Genomic DNA, 25950 nt, shown 5'->3' on the forward strand with positions numbered 1-25950 from the left:
GTTAGAGATATTTTTGCTTTATGGATCTCATAGGCACAGTAACTAAAACAGAACCTTGAGACTCACAGTAGCTAAGGCTTGTCTTGAACTCCTGCCTCCAGCTCTACTAAGTGCTGACTTCACAGTTGTTTAGCATTTTTCTCTGAGGCTCTAAGATCTTGGCATTTGGTCAGGAATGCTATCCCACACCTTTGATTATAGTACTAAGGAGGCAGAAATAGGCAGATTTTTAATGAGTTCATGGCTACTCTGGGCTCCGAAGTAAGACCTTCAAAAAGAAGAAGAGGAGGAGAAGGAGGAAGAGGAGGAGGAGAAGTAGGAGAAGGAAGAGGAGGAAAAGAAGGAGGAGGAGGCAAAAAGAAAAAATGCAAAGAAAAGAGAAAAGAAAAGGACCGTGGAAGTTCTAAAGGAAGCCCCCTTTAATATTCTGGAAGAAGGGCCTATGATATGTCTCAGTGTCTAAGACCACTGGCTTCTCTTTCAGAGGTCTCTAATTCAATTCCCAGAAACCACATGCTGGCTCACAACCATCCATAAAAGGATCTGATGTCCTCTTCTGGCCTGCAGATGTATATGCAGCAGAGCACTCATACACTAAATTAAAAAAAAAAAAAGATTCTGGAAGAAAGAAGTCGTAGAAAATACCTAAAATCCCCCCCCCCCAACCTGTTCAGCTGTCTGAAAGTCCTGCAGTAATCTGGAGGGGGTCCAGATCTCATGAGTTGTCACTTATGCTGGAGTGGACTTTTGCTGCTGCTGCTGTGTTTAAGTTATTTCTGCTTCTGTAAGTAACCCTTCATCTATAATTCTGTAAGTAGCCCAATAAACTCATTGGTCCATCAGATTGGACTTTAGTGGTATCATGACTTTACTTTGTTTCTTATCTGTGATGAATAGATATTAGTTTTGCATTTCTGCAGGACTTTTTTCCTTTTATTTCTGTTGAATATGTTTGTGCTGTGTAAGTATACATGTGATGAATGCCCATGAGTGAGTGGGTACCTGTGATGTGGAGGCCAGAGGAGGATATTACTCTCGACTTCATTCCCTTGAGACAGGTCTATCACTGAACAGGAAGCTCATCTGTTTCAGCTAGGCTGTCTGGCCAGTGAGTTCCTAGAATCTGCCTATCTCTGCCATCTAATGATGATGTCACAAGCACATGGATCCATGTTCCACTTTTATGTATATGCTTTTATATCAAGTACTTTTACTCACAAACCCATGTTCCCAGCCACAGTCTATTTTCTAAATTGCTTTTGGCAACTATCAGTTTAGTGCAAAGATTTTTCAGAAAACCCAGATTCATGTCACCACTCACCTGATTTTCAACATCCCATATGTAGCCAGCAGTATTTCCAAACTTGTTTTTTAAGTCTAAACCTGGTCTGACAGCTTCAATCTACTGACTTAATGAAGCTGGGCAAGGATCCAAATGAAAGGAACAACCAGAAGTGCCATGATAATAAAGGGGAGCAATTAGCATGTCAGCAACATCAATCTAACCTGCTAGTGCAGTGCTTTAACATTTATTCCGCAATCAGTTTAAATTTACAGGAAATTGCTAAAAAGAAAATAGTTCATTGTGGACATTGAGTTTAGCCTTTATGAAGACTGCAGAACTACAGTTCAGTGTCAAAGCCAGCATCATTGGCACAATTCATAGTGGTCACTCAGATTTCCCATGTATTACATGCACTTGTATGTGAGGTTTTATCAAATGCCTAGGTTTGTGGGCCAGTCACTACAATCAAGATGTGCCACTGCATGTCCCCTACTAGACCATTCACCTCTTTCTAATTATACCCACCACTTTCCCTTCATTTCATTTTTTTAAAATTTAATTTCTATTTCTTTTGTTTTATTTCCAATTTTAAAAAATTAGGTATTTTCTTCATTTACATTTCAAATGCTATCCCAAAAGTTCCCCATACCCTCCCCCACCCACTCCCCTACCCAACCACTCCCACTTCTTGACCCTGACATTCCCCTGTACTGAGACATATAAAGTTTGCAAGACCAAGGGGTCCCTCTTCCCAATGATGGCCGAATAGGCCATCTTCTGCTACATATGCAGCTAGAGACAGGAGCTCCAGGGTACTGGTTAGTTCATATTGTTGTTCCACCTATAGGGCTGCAGACCCCTTTAGCAATTCCTGTAAATTTAAACTTTAGCTCTTTGGGTACTTTCTCTAGCTCCTCCATTGGGGGCCCTGTGTTCCATCCAATAGCTGACTGTGAGCATCCACTTCTGTATTTACCAGGCACCGGCATAGTCTCACAAGAGACAACTATATCAAGGTTCTTTCAGCAAAATCTTGCTGGCATATGCAATGGTGTCAGCATTTGGAGGCTGATTATGGGACAGATCCCCGAGTGTGACAGTCTATAGATGGTCCATCCTTTTGTCTCAGCTGCAAACTTTGTCTCTGTAACCCCTTCCATGGGTGTTTTGTCCCCAATTCTAAGAAGGGGCAAAGTGCCCACACTTTGGTCTTTGTTCTTCTTGAGTTTCATGTGTTTTGCAAATTGTATCTTGTATCTTGGGTATTCTAAGTTTCTGGGATAATATCCACTTATCAGTGAGTACATATCATGTGAGTTGTTTTGTGAATGGTTACCTCAATCAGAATGATACCCTCCAGGTCCATCCATTTGCCTAGGAACTTCATAAATTCATTGTTTTTAGTAGCTGAGTAGTCCTCCATTGTGTAAATGTACCACATTTTCTGTATCCATTCCTCTGTTGAGGGACATCAGGTTACTTTCCAGCTTCTGGCTATTATAAATAAGGCTGCTATGAACATAGTGGAGCATGTGTCCTTCTTACCAGTTGGAACATCTTCTGGATATATGTCAGGAGAGGTATTGCAGGATCCTCTGGTAGTACTAAGTCTAATTTTCTGAGGAACTGCCAGACTGATTTCCAGAGTGGTTGTACGAGCTTGCAATCCCACCAACAATGGAGGAGTGTTTCTCTTTCTCCACATCCTCCCCAAAATCTGCTGTCAGCTGAATTTTTGATCTTGGCCATTCTGACTGGTGTGGGGTGGAATCTCAGGGTTGTTTTGATTTGCATTTCCCTGATGCTTAAGGATGCTGAACATTTTTTTTTTTCAGGTGCTCCTCAGCCATTCTGTATTCCTCAGGTGAGAATTCTTTGTTTAGCTTTGAGCACCATTTTTTAATGGGGTTATTTGAATTTCTGGAGTCCACCTTCTTGAGTTCTTTATATATATTGGATATTAGTCCCCTATCTGATTTAGGATAGGTAAAGATCCTTAACCAATCTGTTGGTGGCCTTTTTGTCTTACTGACAGTGTCTTTTGCCTTACAGAAGCTTTGCGATTTTATGAGGTCCCATTTGTCGATTCTCGATCTTACAGCACAAGCCATTGCTGTTGTATACAGGAAATTTTCCCCTGTGCCCATATCTTCGAGGGTTTTCCCTACTTTCTCCTCAATAAGTTTCAGTGTCTCTGGTTTTATCTGGAGTTCCTTAATCTACTTAGATTTGACCTTATTACAAAGAGATAGGAATGGATCAATTCGAATTCTTCTACATGATAACCACCAGTTGTGCCAGCACCATTTGTTGAAGATGCTGTCTTTTTTCCACTGGATGGTTTTTGCTCCCTTGTCAAAGATCAAGTGACCATAGGTGTGTGGGTTCATTTCTGGGTCTTCAATTCTATTCCATTGGTCTACTTGTCTGTCTCTATACCAGTACCATGCAGTTTTTATCACAATTGCTCTGTAGTAAAGCTTTAGGTCAGGCATGGTGATTCCACCAGAGGTTCTTTTATCCTTGAGAAGACTTTTTGCTATCCTAGGTTTTTTGTTATTCCAGATGAATTTGCAAATTGCTCCTTCTAATTCATTGAAGAATTGGGTTGGAATTTTGATGGGGATTGCATTGAATCTGTAGATTGCTTTTGGCAAGATAGCCATTTTTACAATGGTGATCCTGCCAATCCATGAGCATGGGAGATCTTACCATCTTCTGAGATCTTCTTTAATTTCTTTCTTCAGAGATTTGAAGTTTTTATCATACAGATCTTTCACTTCCTTAGTTAGAGTCACGCCAAGATATTTTATATTATTTGTGACTATCGAGAAGGGTGTTGTTTCCCTAATTTCTTTCTCAGCCTGTTTATTCTTTGTGTAGAGAAAGGCCATTGACTTGTTTGAGTTAATTTTATATCCAGCTACTTCACCGAAGCTGTTTATCAGGTTTAGGAGTTCTCTGGTGGAATTTTTAGGGTCACTTATATATACTATCATATCATCTGCAAAAAGTGATATTTTGACTTCCTCCTTTCCAATTTGTATCCCCTTGATCTCCTTTTGTTGTCGAATTGCTCTAGCTCGGACTTCAAGTACTATGTTGAATAGGTAGGGAGAAAGTGGGCAGCCTTGTCTAGTCCCTGATTTTAGTGGGATTGCTTCCAGCTTCTCACCATTTACTTTGATGTTGGCTACTGGTTTGCTGTAGATTGCTTTTATTCTGTTTAGGTATGGGCCTTAAATTCCTGATCTTTCCAAGACTTTTATCATGAATGGGTGTTGGATTTTGTCAAATGCTTTTTCCGCATCTAACGATATGATCATGTGGTTTTTGTCTTTGAGTTTGTTTATATACTGGATTACGTTGATGGATTTCTGTATATTGAACCATCCCTACATCCCTGGAATGAAACCTACTTGGTCAGGATTGATGATTGTTTTGATGTGTTCTTGGATTCGGTTAGTGAGAACTTTATTGAGGATTTTTGCATCGATATTCATAAGGGAAATTGGTCTGAAGTTCTCTATCTTTGTTGGGTCTTTCTGTGGTTTAGGTATCAGAGTAATTGTGGCTTCATAGAATGAATTGGGTAGAGTACCTTCTGCTTCTATTTTGTGGAATAGTTTGAGAAGAACTGGAATTAGATCTTCTTTGAAGGTCTAGTAGAACTGTGCACTAAACCCATCTGGTCCTTGGCTTTTTTGGGAGACTATTAATGACTGCTTCTATTTCTTTAGGGGATATAGGATTGTTTAGGTCATTAATCTGATCCTGATTTAACTTTGGTACCTGGTATCTGTCTAGAAGTTTGTCCATTTCATCCAGGTTTTCCAGTTTTGTTGAGTATAGCCTTTTGTAGAAGGATCTGATGGTGTTTTGGATTTCTTCAGGATTTGTTGTTATGTCTCCCTTTTTTTTTCTGATTTTGTTAATTAGGATGCTGTCCCTGTACCCTCTAGTGAGTCTGGCTAAGGGTTTATCTATCTTGTTGATTTTCTCAAAGAACCAGCTCCTCGTTTGGTTGATTCTTTGAATAGTTCTTCTTGTTTCCACCTGGATATTTTCTCCCCTGAGTTTGATTATTTCCTGCCATCTACTCCTCTTGGGTGAATTTGCTTCCTTTTGTTCTAGAGCTTCTGGGTGTGCTGTCAAGCTGCTAGTGTATGCTCTCTTTAGTTTCTTTTTGGAGGCACTCAGAGATATGATTTTTCCTCTCAGGAATGCTTTCATTGTGTCCCATAAGTTGGGGTATGTTGTAGCTTCATTTTCATTAAACTCTAAGAAGTCTTTAATTTTTTCTTTATTTCTTCCTTGACCAAGGTATCTTTGAGGAGAGTGTTGTTCAGTTTCCATGTGAATGTTGGCTTTCTATTATTTATGTTGTTATTGAAGATCAGCCTTAGTTTATGGTGATCTGATAGGATGCATGGGACAATTTCAATATTTTTGTATCTGTTGAGGCCTGTTTTGTGACTAATTGGTCAATTTTGGAGAAGGTACCATGAGGTGTTGAGAAGAAGGTATATCCTTTTGTTTTAGGATAAAATGTTCTGTACATATCTGTTAAATCCATTTGTTTCATAACTTCTGTTAGTTTCTCTGTGTCTCAGTTTAGTTTCTGTTTCCACGATCTGTCCATTGATGAGAGTGGGTTACTATAATTGTGTGAGGTACAATGTATGCTTTGAGCTTTACTAAAGTTTCTTTAATGAATGTGGCTGCCCTTGCATTTGGAGCATAGATATTCAGAATTGAGAGTTCATCTTGGAAGATTTTACCTTTGATGAGTATGATCATCCAAGGTAAAATGTCTTTGTTGATAACTTTGGGGTGGAAGCCAATATTATTCGATATTAGAATGGCTACTCCAGCTTGGTTCTTCAGACCGTTTGCTTGGAAAATTGTTTTATAGCCTTTTACTCTGAGGTAGTGTCTGTCTTTTTCCCTGAGTTGGGTTTCCTGTAAGCAGCAAAATATTGGGTCCTGTTTGTGTAGCCAGTCTGTTAGTCTATGTCTTTTTATTGGAGAATTGAGTCCATTGATATTAAGAGATATTAAGGAAAAGTAATTTTTGCTTCCTGTTATTTTTGTTGTTAGAGTTGGGATTCTGTTCTTGTGGCTGTCTTTTTTTTTAGGTTTGTTGAAGGCTTACTTTCTTGCCTTTTCTAGGGCGTAGTTTCCGTCCTCGTATTGTTTTTTTTTTTTTTTTTCTATTATTATCTTTGAAGGGCTGGATTCCTGAAAGATATTGTGTGAATTTGGTTTTGTCATGGAATACTTTGGTTTCTCCATCTATGGTAATGGAAAGTTTGACTGTGTATAGTAGCCTGGGCTGGCAATTGTGTTCTCTTAGTGTCTGTATAATATCTGTTCAGGATATTCTGGATTTCATAGTCTCTGGTGAAAAGTCTGATGTAATTCTAATAGGCCTGCCTTTATATGTTACTTGACCTTTTCCCCTTACTGCTTTTAATATTCTCTCTTTATTTAGTGCATTTGTTGCTCTGATTATTATGTGTCGGGAGGAATTTCTTTTCTGGTCCAGTCTATTTTGAGTTCTGTATGCTTCTTTTATGTTCATGGGCATCTCTTTCTTTAGGTTTGGGAAGTTTTCTTGTATAATTTTGTTGAAGATATTTGCTGGCCCTTTGAGTTGAAAATCTTCATTCTCATCTACTCCTATTATCCGTAGGTTTGGTCTTCTCCTTTTGTCCTAGATTTCCTGGATTTTTTGAATTAGGATCTTTTTGCATTTTCTTTGATTGTTGTGCCCATGTTCTCTATGGAATCTTCTGCACCTGAGATTCTCTGTTCCATATCTTGTATTCTGTTGCTGATGCTTGCATCTATGGTTCCAGATTTCTTTCCTAGGGTTTCTATCTGCAGTGTTTTCTCACTTTGGGTTTTCTTTATTGTGTCTACTTCCCTTTTAAGTCTTGTATGGTTTTGTTCATTTCCATCACCTGTTTGGTTGTGTTTTCCTGTTTTTCTTTAAGGACTTCTACCTCTTTAGCAGTGTTCTCCTGTATTTCCTTAAGTGAGTTATTAAAGTACTTCTTGATGTCTTCTACCATCATCATGAGATAGGCTTTTAAATCCAGGTCTAGCTTTTCGGGTGTGTTGGGGTATCCAGGACTGGCTGAGGTGGGAGTGCTGGGTTCTGATGATGGTGAGTGGTCTTGGTTTCTGTTAGTAAGATTCTTACATTTGCCTTTTGCTGTCTGGTAATCTCTGGGATTAGTTGTTATAGTTGTCTCTGCTTGGAGTTTGTTCCTCCTGTGATTCTGTTAGCCTCTATCAGCAGACCTGGGAGACTAGATCTCTCCTGAGTTTCAGTGGTCACAGTACTCACTGCAGGCAAGCTCTCCTCTTGCAGGGAAAGTGCACAGATATCTGGCGTTCAGGCCTGCCTCTTGGCAGAAGATGAAGTCGCGATATAGGGTCTGTCCCACAAGCTGTGTCAATGCCGCCTGTCTCAGAAGCTGTGTAGCTTCTGTAGTCCATGCTTTTACCTGCGCAGACTAGTCTCTGAGAGATCCTGGACCAGACCAGAGATGGCTCCCCCAGGTGCTCCAGTAATACCCGCCCGGGCCGGGTGGACACCTCTCCTCTGGCAGGGAAGGTGCCCAGATGTCTGGAGCCTGAAACAGGGTCTGCCTCAGAATTTGTGTCCCTTCTGCCTGTCCCAGAAGCTGTGTAGCTTCTGTAGTCCATCCACACTCTCATCTGCACAGACTAGTGTCTGAGGGATCCAGGAACCAACTTTCCCTTCATTTCTAATGTTGGACAACAACTAATCTATTCTCTATCTCTATGATTTGATTCCATATATGGTATATATATTACCTATGGTATGTAAGTGACGTCATCCAGTATGATATTTGGGGATTAGTTTCTTGTCACTATGCATTGCCTTAAGATCTACAAGAGTTGTACATCAACACTTTTTTTCTGTCATCACCTGCTACTGATGGCCTCATGCACTCACTCCTACTGCACCTCCACAGAAATACTTCCACTACCAACCACCCTTTGACCCAGTGTCCTGGGGACTGGATCTTTATCTCATGCAGCTCCATGCCAAAGATATAAAATTTGGTGCAGATGCCTGAGCCTTAATTCTTCAGAGAGTAGACCTTTCAGCCAATGTTGTAGCTGTCACTGAATGTAAAGAATAGTGATTAATTAGCAGAGTTGGAGTAGTTCTATAGTAACAGGAGATGGAGTCACTGTTTCATGTTAATCAACTTAAAGAATAAACGCTTAAATTAAGAAGACAAACTTGTTCAAGGTGTCGCCATTAACACAAATGAAGAGGCTTGTGATGGTACCACCATTGCTACTGTTCTATCATGGTCTATTGCCAATCAGGGCTTTGAGAAGATCAGCAAAGGTTCTAATCCAATGAAAATCTGGGGAGATGTGATATTGGCTCTTGGTGCTGTAATTGTTGAACTTAAAAATAGTTTCTAAGACTGTGAAAATCCCTGAAGAAAACATACAAGTTGCTATGATTTCAGCAAATGGAGACAAAGAGTTTGGAAACATCGTTTGTGATGCAATGAAAATGGCTGGAAGAATGATCATCATGACAGTGATGGATGGAAAAACCCTGAATGATGAATTAGAAATTATTGAAGGAATGAAATCAGGTATATTTCCTAATATTTCATTAATACGTGGAAGGTCAAAATGAGAATTCCAAGATGCCTATGCTCTGTTCAAAGAAAAGAAATCTTCCAGTGTCCAGTCCAGTGTACTTGGTTTTTAAATTCACTGGAAGCCTAGATGCTCTATGTACAATGGATTTAAATAGGCTAATAGTTGGTCCTCGGGCTGTAGCAGCCAAAAGCCCAGTGTTTGGAAGCAATAGGAAGAACCAGAATAAAGACATGGCTGTTGCTACTGGTGGTGCTGTATTTAAGGAAGAGGGATAGAATGTAAACCTAAAAGATGTTCAAGCTCATGACTTAGGAGAAGTTGTCTCCAAATAGGATGTCATGCTTTTGAAAGCAAAACTAACAAACTCGAACTGAAAACCATATTCAAGAAACCACCAAACAGTTATCCATCATAACCAGTAAGTATGAAAGCATAAAGCTGTATGAATGACTGACGAAAGCTTCAGATGGAGCAGCTGTGCTGAAGGTTGGAGAGTCAAGTGATGTTGAAGTGACTGAGAAGAACGACAGTTATGTATACTCTCAATTCTACAAGAGCAGCTGTTGAAGAAGGCAGTGCTATAGTGTGTGTGTGCATGCACACACTGCTTTAGTGCATTCCAGCCTTGTATTCATTAAAGCCTGAAATTAAAGATAAAAAAATAGGTATAGAACTTACTCAAAGAGACTCAAAATTCCTGCAATGACTAGTGCTAAGAACGCAGTTGTTGAAGGACCTTTGGTTGTTGAGAAAATTCTGCAAAGTTCTGTGGAGTTTGGTTATGATGCTATCCTTGGAGATTTTGTGAACATGGTGGGAAGAGGAATCATTGAACCAACAGAGGTTGTAAGAGTTGCTTTACTGGATGCTGCTTGGGTGGCCTGCTTGTTAACTACAGCAGAAATTGCAGTGTCATAGATTCCTACAGAAGAGAAGGTGACAATAGGTGGAAGGTGTGGGTGGTGGCATGTTCTAGCTCTGAGAATAGAGGAGCTTTGTCCTTCTCAATGAACTGTGAAGGGGAAGCTCAAGGCAGGTTCCTCGTTGATGACTTCAGAGACCTGCAAAAGATTACTGAAGAGGAGGCTGGCTGGCTGATCACTATAACTATCAGTTACTGGTTTCTATTGACAATGTATAATGGTTTTCTGCTCTTGTCCATCCTTACAGATAATTTATTTTGTACTTTTAAATAAAGCATTTGTATATTCCCAATACTGGGTGTAAGAGCCATATATCAGTGTCCTGCTTTCAGCTTAAGTCACGGAGACATTGCTACTGTTCTCATGTCACCAGATGAGAAGTTCAAAATTGCCTTTCTGTGGAGAGAATGATTGTGTACTAAGAAGAGAATTCTCCAATCATGCAACAAACTTCGTGTAATAAACCTTTGCTTAAAGGTTTCGAAATAAAAGTTGCTTTCTTCTGGCTGCTTCCAATATTCGAAGATGTGATGTCCTGATGTACCACAATCTGTTCCTGCATTCATTTTTGAAGGATTTTGGAAATATTACAAATAAAGCTGCTGTAGAACTGTACACGCTATGTATGAATGCGGTTTTCCATCTCTCTGGAATACATGCCCAATAGTGAAAGTGTAGGAAGATGCATGCACATCTTTCTAGATTGGCTGTATTGTTTTATGTCTTCACAGCAATGTGCAAAAGACTAGGTTTTTCTGCATTGTTGGCAGCATTAGGTTGTGTCACATTTTAGATATTATGAGATATTAGTATTTTGTTGAGATTATAATTTAATAACAATACTTCTCCATCCCCTGTCCTCTCTCTCCAAGACCTTCCATATATCCCTCCCTGTTCAAATTCATGGACTCTTTTTTCATTAATTGTTTTTGCATGCATCTACATTTGTATATTGTCTTAGTTGCTTTTCTATTGCTGTGAAGAGACACCATGATCAAGACACCTTTTATAAAAAGCATTCAGTTGGAGGTTTGCTTACAGGTTTAGTTCATGATCATCATGGTGGGAAGCAAGCCAGCATTGTGCTAGAGCAGTAGCTGAGAGCTTTAGATTCTGGTCTATAGGCAGAGAAACTGAGCTTAGTGTTGGTGTTTGAAACTTGAAAGCACACCCTCAGTGACACACTGTATTCAACAAGGCCACACCTCCTAATCCTCCCCAAGTGTTCTATCAACTTGGAGCCAAAGCATTCAAACATATAAGCCTATGCATGACATTTGATTCAAAGGACTATATATATATGTGTTCCTAAATGTAACTCTTTGTGTCTATATGTGTTACTTGTATTTATGTTTTTCAGCCTGACCATTTGGCACTGGACAACTACTTGTTGTGCTCTTCCCTGAGGAAGACTACCTCTCTCACCCCCAGCTTTCCTCATTTACTTATAGTTCTTTACATTGGGTTGAGGCCTCATGGCCTTTTCTCTGTCCAGTCTGGCATGTTCATTGGTATCTTTGTTCATCTCACAGTTGAGCAATTATGTTGATGAGACTTTAGGGAGGAACCTAATAATATTACTAACAGATACAATCTCACAGCAAACTCCTTGATCCTCTGGCTCTTACAATCTGTCTACCAAAATGGTCTGTGAGTGTGCAAACACAAAAGTTTATAGATTGTTGATAAAGATTCTTTGTTTGGGTTCATAGTTTTCCAATGCTGTTTGGTACAGTGGGGAAGGCATGATGAAGTCTCCCCTGGCAGGGGCAGTCAGGACATGAGGCTGCTTGATTTTATATCTAAGTGGGTCAGGATTCAGGAAAAAAGAGAATGCGGGCACTCAGCTGGCCTTTTCTTTCCTTTTCCTTTTCCTTTTCCTTTTCCTTTTCCTTTCTCTTTCCTTTTCTTTCCTTCCTTCGTTCCTTCGTTCCTTCGTTCCTTCGTTCCTTCCTTCCTTCCTTCCTTCCTTCCTTCCTTCCTTCTTTCCTCCCTCCCCCCCTCTTTGATTGATAGTGTGATGGCTTGAAGTAAAATGGCTCCTGTAGGTCCATAGAAAGTGGCACTCTTACAGAGACAATGTTTGGAGCTGTGACGAAAGGATGTACCATCTAGAGACTGCCATATCCGGGGATCCATCCCATAATCAGCTTCCAAACGCTGACACCATTGCACACACTAGCAAGATTTTGCTGAAAGGACCCAGATAGAGCTCTCTCTTGTGAGACTATGCTGGGGCCTAGCAAACACAGAAGTGGATGCTCACAGTCAGCTATTGGATGGATCACAGGGCCCCCAATGGAGGAGCTACAGAAAGTACCCAAGGAGCTAAAGGGATCTGCAACCCTATAGGTGGAACAACATTATGAACTAACCAGTACCCCTGAGCTCTTGACTCTAGCTGCATATGTATCAAAAGATGGCCTCGTCGGCCATCACTGGAAAGAGAGGCCCATTGGACTTGCAAACTTTATATGCCCCAGTACAGGGGAATGCCAGGGCCAAAAAGTGGGAGTGGGTGGGTAGGGGAGTGGGTGGGGGAGGGTATGGGGAACTTTTGGGATAGCATTGGAAATGTAAATGAGGAAAATACCTAATAAAAATATATATTAAAAAAAAAAGAAAGTGGCACTCTTAGGAGATGTGGCCTTGTTGAACTGGGTGTGGCTTTATTGGAGAAAGTGAGTCACCGTGGGAGTGGACTTTAAGGTCTCATATGCTCAAGTTAGTCCCAATATGTCTCAGTCTCTCTCCTTCTGCTGCCTGCAGATCAAGATGTAGAGCTCTTTGTTCCTTCTCCAGAACCATGTCTACCTGCATGCCACCATGATGATAATAGACTAAACCTTTGAAACTGTAACTCAGCCCAATTAAATGTTTTCCTTTGTAAGAGTTGTAGTCATGGTATCTCTTCACAGCAATAAAACCCTGACTAAGACAGATGATAGCCTATCCTTCATTGTTTTACCTCTTTACTGATATGAAAGAATGTAACCACATATGTGTTCTATATTAGTCTTTGAGCAATGCTAATAATATGGCAGTGGTTTTGTCTTTGCAATATACTGTAAATCAACAGGAAAGACATAGACTGCTTTTTTTCTACTTCTTTTTTGTTTTTTAACACCTAGTCCAAGGTTTTGCAGATAACAACAGTTCATTGATTTGTAGGATCTAAATAACTGAGTATTGCCAAACTTTTACTTGTTAGGTAGAGATATGTATCATTTGCACATTCAAATGCAATATGAAAAGTTTTCTTTAAAGACAAAATAGGACTAAAGGGACAGTAGTATCCAAACTGGACCACTGCCTGCTATTCTCAGTGGCTGCTGTACAGGCTGGAACCTGCTTATTTGAGGTAACAAGTCACGGTCAAGATGGCAGATTGGACTACCTAGGATCAACAGAATGCAGTGGTTTCAGAATGCTGTCTGAAGGTATCCTGGTTATTCTTAAATTTCTGGATATTATATTTTCATGTGACACACATCTAAAATTTTAATAGAATACACACATATATAAGTATATATCTGTATTATATAGTAATGTAAAGTTGTACATATATCCAACTACATATATCTGTATTAAATAGTTATATAAAGTTGTTCACATATCCGACTGCATACACAGTTGGCTTTCTTTATTTAAAGGTTCCATATTTTCCAGATCTGCATATATGGATTTAAATGAGCATACACTGAGAATTATATACATATGTATTCTATAAATAGTATATATATTAACTCACATCTATACTGAAAATTCACAATTTTTTCTTGTTATTTCTAAATAATTTAGAATAATAACTATTTGAATAATATTTTTATTTCAATTATAAATTGTATTAATTTAATATATTATAATTATTTAATAAGTATATTAAATTATTTTATCATAAATAATCTAGATATGATTTTAAATGTACAGGAGGATGTGTATACAGTATGCTAATACTACCCCGTTTATATAATGAACTTTGAGCACCTGATGGTTTTCATATCAGGTGAGCCCTATAACTAATCTCCCTGAATACACATGAAAACACACACACTCTCTCTCTCTCTCTCTTCTGTTGTTGTCTATTTTTTGAGAATATTGTCTAATTTTTAGCTTGTAGAAATCTTTTTGGAATATTATTTACTTTTAGATCCTTGCTAATCAAGATCTCCTAGTTGGTGGGACCCATTTTTAACTACAGTCCTCAGGAGATTAAGGCAGGAGAATTTTGAGTCTGAGGCCAGTTTTAACTACACAGTGAAACGCTGAGAACATCGGGAATGAGCAGCTAATCAGATACAGCTCTGTACTTAGTGGAAGACAGCGATTGGAGTGGCAGAGTGCATGATCTGCTCACAAACATCAGAAAATTAAAATTATTTCTACAGAAAAAGACTCACAATAAATGCATTTTCATTTTCTTTTAACCTTTCTTCTGCTTGTGCCAATTAGATGAAATAACATCAAAGGACAGGTCTAGAGAATTAAATGCAGAGTCTACCACATAATGATCATTATCAGGAGATGTGCTGTGGCTGAGGAACAACTGCAGTCCCCAGTGCTAGCTAACTTACTTGGGCAAGTTTTCTGGTTTTGCATCATTTATTTCTGAGTTTTGCCAATTACTTCTTTAACACAGACACAAGTCCATGCCTCTCCATACCAGTAACCTTTTAAGAGATGCTTCTATTAATAGATAAGAGGATTTGCTGTCTTACTCTGTACATTCTGAAAATAAATATACAACACTGAATAGGAGAAATGTCACTCTGGAAAGTAAAATTGACTAATGGCAGAAACTCACACTTGGGAAACTCACTTTAGGAAGCTATATATTTTAAAATAGCATCTCTTAGGTCTTTAATATTCATGTTCCTATAGAAGTTTATCATTATTTTATAGCAATATTTTTAGAAAGAAGTCTATATTTTCTTCCACAATTATTTAGCATAAAATATTTACATCAGAGAAAAACATTCAAGAATTAATAGCAATAGCTAAAGAAACTAAGTATGTAGGTTTTCTGCTTTTTAAAAACATATCACCTAAAACCAAACAGCCAGCACTATGGGAGTGTAGCTCAGTGACTAAGTGCCTGCTTAGCATGCCTGAAACCAAGACTCTAGTCTCAAGCACAAAAGCATAATAAATAAACAAACCACACAACCACTAAAAACAAAGCACACACTCAAAAAGCAATGGTGAAACACAGCTGTTTAGAATGGAGAAAACTGGATTCCAGGGAGTTTTCAAATTTTTAGGTTTCCTGTAAATTATTCCAAAAGTATTCTTAATAAATCATCAATAATCTACCATGATACAACTGGCTACTGCCTTAATATTCTTCACAGATTAATCCTTTCCCTGCCAAAGACAGTGGGTCTTGTGAAGATCATCTTACCTTGACACCAGTCACGGCTTGGGATCCCTCTTTATCTTCTGTGTCTTGGTCAATACTGGGATTATAATCTTTCTCTGCTCTGAAGAGGGGCAGCAACTGTGCCTGTGCAGCCTGCCTGGTAAGATGCTCTTCTAGGTACCCTTGGTTTTCTTGGGAAAGGCTGGGCATGCTTTCCTAACAAATGCCCCACAGGAATAGTGTCATCTGGTTTTACCAATACCTGTAGATCCTCTCTTTTCTTTGGCTCTCTAATGCTGGCCCATGTCTGAGTCTGCTGTGGACCTTCTTGCAAAGTTACTCAAAGCAAAGCCAAAGGCTGATCCCTTCTGTGGATCAGTAGTGGCTTATCCACCTATCTTAACGGTCTGTTCCAGCTAGATCTGCTTACTGAGTGAGTATGCCAAGACTGCCCTCTGAAGGTGAGTAAAGAAAGTTTCTTCTTTGTGAGTCACTCGGCTGTAGCCCTGTGTCTCAAGTTAGAACAAGCTTCAGGAATGACAAATGAATGTGTAGTGAAAGCCATATGAGGGGACCTTTGAGGCAGCTCCCCATCTGTTCATGGTACCCTTCTGATTTTGCCTCATGCCTTTGTGCCTTTATGAAATCGAACCCCCAGAGCTCCGTGAAACAATGCTGGAGTTGTGCCCACAGGGAGGGAAGCACTCAAGATTTAGACTAGGAAGCAAGTAGGCCTAAGTTGCTGACTGTGGATAACTCCTGGAGAACAGCAGGCAATGAACTGACTGTATTCTGCCTGTGTCCAAAGAATTTGGCCAAATTAGTTAGTCCTTGACTCCTGGCCATGTTATAGTATCAGCCACATGTAGGATGGGTCTTCCCATTTCAATTAACCCAATTTAGAATGTCTGTCTCAGACATACCAAGGGGTTCATCTATGTGATTCTAAATCATGTCAGACTAATAATGTCACCATTGTACTTTTCTTGTCTGCAACTCTAAGTAAGCTACTCATTTCTTTCCTCTCAAAACTGCATTTTTAAAAAAAGATTTATTTATTTATTATATGTAAGTACACTGTAGCTGTCTTCAGATACTCCAGAAGAGGGTATCAGATTTCATTACGGATGGTTGTGAGCCACCATGTTTGCTGGGATTTGAACTTGGGACCTCCGGAAGAGCAGTCGGCACTCTTAACCACTGAGCCATCCCGCCAGCCCCCACTGCATGTTTTTTATGTCCTGCTCTTCTTGTTTTCGGTTGTTGTGGACGTAAAGACATGCAGTGAACAGTAACCCAGCTTTTGCTCAAACATACAATATTATATATACATGCTTTTATGTGATAGTCATATAACAGGCAAGGCTTGAATTCAAACTGAGTTATGAAAGAAACTTCATGTGGGTGGCTCAGAGGAACATTTAGAAATATAAGAACATCTCTTCTAATCTCAGCCTATTTCATAGTCAACCCACAGGCCATAACTGCTAAGTTATTAATGGAAGTTGTAGGAAGAAAGGATTTCCATATTTGGTTTTTCAGGTGTTTGCTTCAAATCTCCATCCTCTCCTCAGACAGTTTTGACATCTCATGACTGAAGGGACCCTTTTACCATGTAGTGCTCCCCTCTGGACCCTGGGTTAGGCACAGACCACCCACAAATACCAGTCTCCAAGTACAAAAACAAATGCAAAGAGATCCTTTATTAAGCAAGGCAAAGAGTGGCCGAATCTGAATCTCACAGAAACAGCAGCAAATAACTTTACCGGTTTTGATTTGAAGAGGGAAAAGGGGAGGTCTGTGTTAGAATGAGTTAGGACATGTTGGTAAGTTCTTATGGGTTAGTCAAAATAATGAATTTTGATTCCTGGAGCTTGATATTTTGTTAGTTGGGTCTTGATGATCAGTTTTAGGAGTGAGCCACTGGTCAATTAAGGGAATGGGCACTGTGGGCTGCTTTAGGAATGTGATCTAATGGTTGAGCTAAGTGAGAAAGATAAAAGGCAAAACCTGTCATTGCTGTTTGCCATGCTCAGGCCGGTGTTTGCCATGCTCAGGCCGGTGTTTGCCATGCTCAGGCCGGTGTTTGCCATGCTCAGGCCGGTGTTTGCCATGCTCAGGCCGGTGTTTGCCATGCTCAGGCCGGTGTTTGCCATGCTCAGGCCGGTGTTTGCCATGCTCAGGCCGGTGTTTGCCATGCTCTGGCCGGTGTTTGCCATGCTCAGGCCGGTGTTTGCCATGCTCAGGCCGGTGTTTGCCATGCTCAGGCCGGTGTTTGCCATGCTCAGGCCGGTGTTTGCCATGCTCAGGCCGGTGTTTGCCATGCTCAGGCCGGTGTTTGTTTGCCATGCTCAGGCCGGTGTTTGCCATGCTCAGGCCGGTGTTTGCCATGCTTAGGCCGGTGTTTGTTTGCCATGCTCAGGCCGGTGTTTGCCATGCTCAGGCCGGTGTTTGCCATGCTCAGGCCGGTGTTTGCCATGCTCAGGCCGGTGTTTGCCATGCTCAGGCCGGTGTTTGCCATGCTCAGGCCGGTGTTTGCCATGCTCAGGCCGGTGTTTGCCATGCTCAGGCCGGTGTTTGCCATGCTCAGGCCGGTGTTTGCCATGCTCAGGCCGGTGTTTGCCATGCTCAGGCCGGTGTTTGCCATGCTCAGGCCGGTGTTTGCCATGCTCAGGCCGGTGTTTGTTTGCCATGCTCAGGCCGGTGTTTGCCATGCTCAGGCCGGTGTTTGCCATGCTCAGGCCGGTGTTTGTTTGCCATGCTCAGGCCGGTGTTTGCCATGCTCAGGCCGGTGTTTGCCATGCTCAGGCCGGTGTTTGCCATGCTCAGGCCGGTGTTTGCCATGCTCAGGCCGGTGTTTGCCATGCTCAGGCCGGTGTTTGCCATGCTCAGGCCGGTGTTTGCCATGCTCAGGCCGGTGTTTGCCATGCTCAGGCCGGTGTTTGCCATGCTCTGGCCGGTGTTTGCCATGCTCAGGCCGGTGTTTGCCATGCTCAGGCCGGTGTTTGCCATGCTCAGGCCGGTGTTTGCCATGCTCTGGCCTGCTGGAAGGAGCTTTTTAATGGTTTTTATTAGGATGCACACATTTTTTGCCATCGGCATCTATTCTTTGTTGTAAAGGACTCTTCGCAGTTGAGACAGCCAGCGTCTTAAAATCTCAGCAGAAGAGACTAGTTCTCTCCTTAAGCACAGGGTGCAGATGATTCTGGAGAATGCAAGATGCGAACCAAGGACTGCATGGAATTGTTCTGAGGACAAAGAGCCTGAATGTATTTAGATGAAAATCTCAGTTGTCTCTTGGAGTGGAAATAAAGCAGGGAACTTCCTTCCTTCCTCCCTCCATCCCTTCCCCCCCCTCCCCCTCCCCTCTCCCTCTCCCTCTCCCTCTCCCCCTCCTTCTTTCCCTCCCTCTCCCTCCCCACCCCCTCTCTGTCTTAGACAGGGTCCCAATCTCAGAGTGGCCTTGAATTTACTGTGTAAACAAGGCTAACTTTGGACTCTGGCTCTTCCTGTCTCCCCCTCTGGAGCACCTAGATCATAGGTATGTGTATCCCTTTTTTTCTTTTCTTTTCTTTTTTTTAATTAGGTATTTTCTTCACTTACATTTCAAATGCTATCCCAAAAGTCCCTTATACACCTTTATTTTCTTGACTCATTGACATTAACTTTTATTTTTTGAAGTTTATTATTAGTATCTAATCACTTTCTGCCTTTCCTAAAATTAAAAAAAAAAATCCACTTGGATTTGTTTTCCCAAGAATACTAAGGTTTCTACTTATTGTCAAGACAGACTGACAGTGGCCCAATCCTCTCTTCCCATTCTAGAAGCAAGCAAAAAACTTGATGATCCTTATAAAAATAAAAACGGTACCCAGATATTGAATATCAACACTGAAAGAGCAGTGATTCCAAAGTGACAGAAGACAAATACACTAAGGCCTATTTGTGTCCTGGCTTCATGCTGGGAGAAAGGTTTTAGGCTTCGATTCAGGGAAGGAACTTAGAGTGGAAGGTGAAGAAGTGAGCAGGGATTCTTGTAGATGCTTGGGCATCAGGTGCTCAGAAGGCTGAGTACTGGAAAGGAAGAGCTACTCAAAGTGGAAACCTTGAGACTGTCGTAGGTTCCAGTTCATTGGTATCAGTGTACTGGTGTGAAGAAATGAGTTGAAGTCAGGATGGGTTCACCCAGAAACAAGGAATCATCTTTGGAACTCAGAAAAGGCTGGGTATAGCTCATAGCATTCTCAAAGGCCTTATGCTCCATCTCTCACTGGGTACTCAAAACTCACAAGAGTTTTGCTTCATTATTGGAGAAATTAAACATAGAGTACACACTGCCCTGGTCTTTTCTAACAAAGCTTATGTAAGACACAAAAGATTATACTCTTAGTAATGGAAGTATGTCCTGGAATAAAACTCAGTATTGTTTAGAGAGGTAACAATCCTAATATTTCCAGACATGCCATGAAGCAGGACTATATTTAACCCATAGTCAGAAATGAGCTGTTCAGTTGAAACATCAAACTATGAAAAGACACATTATTCTAAAACTAGTCAAGCTGGTGACAAAGAGAAATCTTAAAAGCATTCAGAGAAAATAAGAAAACTAGTAAGAAATTAACTCACCAAGGAGCTGAGTGGACTGCACACAGGGACTGTGCCATAGGGAACTTAAACAATAGCAACCCAAACTTAAAGAAAAATGGTCAGCAAGAACTTGTTTCCCTCTGAAAATGATATTATAAGATGAAGACAAAATACAGAAGTCTTCAGACATTTAAAGGCTGCAAGAATTAATCAGCATTGCACCTTACCTATAAGAACTGCTATGTGAAGTCTTTTAATGTAAAAGGAAAATGATACTCAAACTCCCAGATCTGGATGTATAAACAAACAAACAAACACAGTACTCAAAGTGGTAGCTGTTGAGGCTAGATACAACGATACTAAAGTTACTTAATTCTCCTTACAGATTGTTTCAAGGAAAAGTCTTAATATTCAGGAGCCAGTGATAGCTCAGATGTAGGATGCATGCCCCTATGTGTGAAGTACAGGGCTCAGCTCCCGAGGAACGATACGCAAGGTTGACCTCTGGCTTCCACATGCACATATACTCATATACACATATGTGCATGCTGGTATGTATGAAAACACACACACACACACACACACACACAAATACACACATGTATGCTAGTGAATTAATGGTATGAATGTTATACAGGTAACTACTTTTTGATTGGATTTGAGGCTTAACCCATGGGAAGGAATTTATATCTGAGTGGCCAAAAGCCAATGGCTATGTTAGTCATATGATTTTGCTAAATGGACATGTTGTCAAACTGTCTTCTACATATTTATGTTTATACACATAGATTAGTGCTAATGTCAACTATGGCCAGAGAAGCTCTTGTGGAAGTGTGTTGAAATATTTTTATGAAATAAATCTGGGCGGGTTTGCTACTGCCTCAGTGGTTTGTGTTCCTGAGTGAAACACACACACACACACACACACACACACACACACACACACACAGCCTTTATATTTTATTTAAATTTTGATATTCCTTAAACAGCTCAATAGCTAAGGCACTGCCTGAGTTAATCCTGAGTTATTATTTACTAAGTTCTGAGTTCTGCCTTAGTTGCTCTGGACCCAGAGGGCTGCCCAACTGGGCTGCTCTCTGGGCCATGCTCTCCCAGCTCTTTCACATGGTGGTCATGCCTCTCTGTCCCGCACTTTTCTCAGGCATGGTGTGTCACTCTCCCAGCATGGCAGATATTCCCTGTTTCTCTTTCTCTCCGTAGTCCCAAGCTTGAGAAATCATAAAAGTCCTGCCTCTGTCTGTCCTGCCTAGCCATTGGCTGCCAGCATCTTTATTTACCAATCAGAACCAACTGGGGGTAGGGTCCCTCAGTGTCTTACATGTAGATCTGTGGATTCTCTCATGCAAACAATTTTGGGGGCCCAAATTAGAATACAAACAGCATTAGGCCAAACCTACTACAGAAGTGGGCAGTGGTTCATGCAAAGACCCATAACTGGTTGAAGCACTAAGAATAAGAGAGTGCTGAATGTTGTGCTCAGTCCTAAATGGGACTTATATCAACACTCTCTTCTTATCCAAAGCTTAGAGAACATTATGGAAAAGGAGGTCATAGAGAATGTAAGAGCTACAAGATAGATTGGAGTGCTATGAAACACTACTTTCTGTACAGGACATAGCTGTTGGATTCATGAAATCATAGCAGCTGTGTTACCTGCATAAGACCTGTATGAGACGAGACCTTTCAACACTCTAGCACAAATGGGGATGGACACTGGAGCCTGTCCCCTAACACCCCTCCCCCAGCTGAGAAGCTATTGCCGGCTAATGGCTGCTGGGGAAGTGGAGTCATTTTTTTAAGAGGTACAGCCACTGGTAAGTTGCCCATACCCCCCCCCCCCCCAACATGTACATGCAGGCAACAGTAATTGAGCTCGTGGGTTCTGTGGCTAGTGAGCTCATGGCTTTTAGAGAAGAGCCGACTTCTGTCAGTTTCCTAAACCAGCAGAATTCTTAACTGTGTTGTAAATACTTATCCTTATACCACAGAGAAGCATAGTTCTCGTTCCTCACCAAAGAAACTTCTTTTTGCAGCATATGGAGATCATCACAGAAAGCCACAACTCGTCACAGTGGAGAGAACAGCTGTTTTGGGCAGCCTACCTTCAGCTGATACAAACAAAACCAAAACCAACCCCCCCAACCCCCCCCCCCCAAATCAAAAAACAAACAAAACAAAACATCAGAAGATCTTAAGATCTCAGCAGAAAGATCTTAAGAGTCTGAAGGGGCCTCAGCCTCAGCAGCAGCGGTCGCCATCTTGGTTCCGGGACTCAGCAGAACTTAGGAAATTAGTCTGAACAGGTCAGAGGGTGTGCCAGAGAACCAGACAGCTTCTGGGACGGGCGGAAGCACAGAGCCACTGAGGCAGTACCCTTTGCAGGCTGCAGACAGCCGGCCACCGTCCAGACCAGAGGACAGGTGTCCGCCTGGCTCGGGAGGCAGCCTCAGCCTCAGGAGCAGCGGTCGCCATCTTGGTTCCAGGACTCCCTGGAACTTAGGAATTTAGTCTGCACAGGTGAGAGTCTGCGCCACAGAAGCTGACAGCTTCTGGGAACTGCCAAAGCAACACAGCTTCTGAGAGAGGCCCTGTTTTGGGCCTTCTTCTTCGACCAGGAGGAGGTCCAAAAACAAGATATCTGCGCACCTTCCCTGTAAGAGAGCTTGCCAGCAGAGAGTGCTCTGAGCACTGAAACTCAGAGGAGAGAATCTGTCTCCCAGGTCTGCTGATAGACGGTAACAGAATCACCAGAAGAACAATCTCTAAACAGAGTCAACTATAACTACTAACTCCAGAGATTACCAGATGGCGAAAGGTAAACGTAGGAATCCTACTAATAGGAACCAAGACCACTCACCATCATCAGAACCCAGCACTCCCACTTCGCCCAGTCCAGGGCACCCCAACACACCCGAAAACCTAGACCTAGATTTAAAAGCATATCTCATGATGATGGTAGAGGACATCAAGAAGGACTTTAATAAATCACTTAAAGAAATACAGGAGAACACTGCTAAAGAGTTACAAGTCCTTAAAGAAAAACAGGAAAACACAATCAAACAGGTAGAAGTCCTTACAGAAAAAGAGGAAAAAACATACAAACAGGTGATGGAAATGAACAAAACCATACTAGACCTAAAAAGGGAAGTAGAAACAATAAAGAAAACTCAAAGTGAGGCAACACTGGAGATAGAAACCCTAGGAAAGAAATCTGGAACCATAGATTTGAGCATCAGCAACAGAATACAAGAGATGGAAGAGAGAATCTCAGGTGCAGAAGATTCCATAGAGAACATCGGCACAACAATCAAAGAAAATGGAAAATGCAAAAAGATCCTAACTCAAAATATCCAGGAAATCCAGGACACAATGAGAAGACCAAACCTACGGATAATAGGAGTGGATGAGAATGAAGATTTTCAACTCAAAGGACCAGCAAACATCTTCAACAAAATTATTGAAGAAAACTTCCCAAATATAAAGAAAGAGATACCTATGAACATACAAGAAGCCTACAGAACTCCAAATAGACTGGACCAGAAAAGAAATTCCTCCCGACACATAATAATCAGAACAACAAATGCACTAAATAAAGATAGAATACTAAAAGCAGTAAGGGAAAAAGGTCAAGTAACATACAAAGGCAAGCCTATCAGAATTACACCAGATTTTTCACCAGAGACTATGAAAGCCAGAAGAGCCTGGACAGATGTTATACAGACACTAAGAGAACACAAATTCCAGCCCAGGCTACTATACCCAGCCAAACTCTCAATTACCATAGATGGAGAAACCAAAGTATTCCACGACAAAACCAAATTCACACATTATCTCTCCACGAATCCAGCCCTTCAAAGGTTAATAACAGAAAAAAACCAATACAAGAACGGGAACAATGCCCTAGAAAAAACAAGAAGGTAATCCCTCAACAAACCTAAAAGAAGACAGCCACAAGAACACAATGCCAACTTTAACAACAGAAATAACAGGAAGCAACAATTACTTTTCCTTAATATCTCTTAACATCAATGGTCCCAATAAAAAGACATAGACTAACAAACTGGCTACACAAACAAGACCCAACATTTTGCTGTTTACAGGAGACACATCTCAGAGAAAAAGATAGACACTACCTCAGAATAAAAGGCTGGAAAACAATTTTCCAAGCAAATGGTATGAAGAAACAAGCTGGAGTAGCCATCCTATTATCTGATAAGATTGACTTCCAACCCAAAGTCATCAAAAAAGACAAGGAGGGGCACTTCATTCTCATCAAAGGTAAAATCCTCCAAGAGGAACTCTCAATTCTGAATATCTATGCTCCAAATACAAGGGCAGCCACATTCATTAAAGAAACTTTAGTAAAGCTCAAAGCACACATTGCACCTCACACAATAATAGTGGGAGACTTCAACACACCAATTTCACCAATGAACAGATCATGGAAACAGAAACTAAACAGGGACACACTGAAACTAACAGAAGTGATGAAACAAATGGATCTGACAGATATCTACAGAACATTTTATCCTAAAACAAAAGGATATACCTTCTTCTCAGCACCTCATGGTACCTTCTCCAAAATTGACCACATAATAGGTCACAAAACAGGCCTCAACAGATTCAAAAATATTGAAATTGTCCCATGTATCCTATCAGATCACCATGCACTAAGGCTGATCTTCAATAACAAAAAAAATAACAGAAAGCCAACACTCACGTGGAAACTGAACAACACTCTTCTCAATGATACCTTGGTCAAGGAAGGAATAAAGAAAGAAATTAAAGACTTTTTAGAGTTTAATGAAAATGAAGCCACAACGTACCCAAACCTTTGGCACACAATGAAAGCATTTCTAAGAGGGAAACTCATAGCTCTGAGTGCCTCCATGAAGAAACGGGAGAGAGCACATACTAGCAGCTTGACAACACATCTAAAAGCTCTAGAAAAAAAGGAAGCAAATTCACCCAAGAGGAGTAGACGGCAGGAAATAATCAAACTCAGGGGTGAAATCAACCAAGTGGAAACAAGAAGAACTATTCAAAGAATTAACCAAACGAGGAGCTGGTTCTTTGAGAAAATCAACAAGATAGATAAACCCTTAGCTAGACTCACTAGAGGGCACAGGGACAAAATCCTAATTAACAAAATCAGAACTGAAAAGGGAGACATAACAACAGATCCTGAAGAAATCCAAAACACCATCAGATCCTTCTACAAAAGGCTATACTCAACAAAACTGGAAAACCTGGACGAAATGGACAAATTTCTGGACAGATACCAGGTACCAAAGTTGAATCAGGTTCAAGTTGACCATCTAAACAGTCCCATATCCCCTAAAGAAATAGAAGCAGTTATAAATAGTCTCCCAGCCAAAAAAAGCCCAGGACCAGACGGGTTTAGTGCAGAGTTCTATCAGACCTTCAAAGAAGATCTAATTCCAGTTGTGCACAAACTTTTTCACAAGATAGAAGTAGAAAGTACTCTACCCAACTCATTTTATGAAGCCACTATTACTCTGATACCTAAACCACAGAAAGATCCAACAAAGATAGAGAACTTCAGACCAATTTCTCTTATGAATATCGATGCAAAAATCCTCAATAAAATTCTCGCTAACCGAATCCAAGAACACATTAAAGCAATCATCCATCCTGACCAAGTAGGTTTTATTCCAGGGATGCAGGGATGGTTTAATATACGAAAATCCATCAATGTAATCCACTATATAAACAAACTCAAAGACAAAAACCACATGATCATCTCATTAGATGCAGAAAAAGCATTTGACAAGATCCAACACCCATTCATGATAAAAGTTCTGGAAAGATCAGGAATTCAAGGCCCATACCTAAACATGATAAAAGCAACCTACAGCAAACCAGGAGCCAACATCAAAGTAAATGGAGAGAAGCTGGAAGCAATCCCACTAAAATCAGGGACTAGACAAGGCTACCCACTTTCTCCCTACCTTTTCAACATAGTACTTGAAGTATTAGCCAGAGCAATTCGACAACAAAAGGAGATCAAGGGGATACAAATTGGAAAGGAGGAAGTCAAAATATCACTTTTTGCAGATGATATGATAGTATATATAAGTGACCCTAAA

General features: G+C 40.8%; 1 protein-coding gene and 1 pseudogene across 2 annotated transcripts in view; one reads left to right on the top strand and one right to left on the bottom strand.

The window, feature by feature from the left end:
• The window catches only part of Rgs20 (regulator of G-protein signaling 20), a 160727-nt gene extending 145163 nt beyond the window's left edge, over positions 1–15564 (bottom strand). Inside the window, exon 1 of one of the 2 annotated variants that reach the window (NM_001177795.1) lies at positions 15275–15550. In NM_001177795.1, coding sequence (NP_001171266.1) covers positions 15275–15442 — 168 coding nt within the window. In that variant the 5' untranslated portion in view covers positions 15443–15550. Of the gene's footprint in view, positions 1–15274 lie in introns of both variants that reach the window. The other variant, XM_011238401.3, reaches the window with a different exon arrangement.
• Positions 8326–9923, top strand: Gm17101 (predicted gene 17101; annotated as a pseudogene).
• Positions 15565–25950: the final 10386 nt, after the last annotated feature.

The sequence above is a fragment of the Mus musculus genome, chromosome 1 (assembly GCF_000001635.26).
Source record: "Mus musculus strain C57BL/6J chromosome 1, GRCm38.p6 C57BL/6J".
Taxonomy (NCBI): domain Eukaryota; kingdom Metazoa; phylum Chordata; class Mammalia; order Rodentia; family Muridae; genus Mus; species Mus musculus.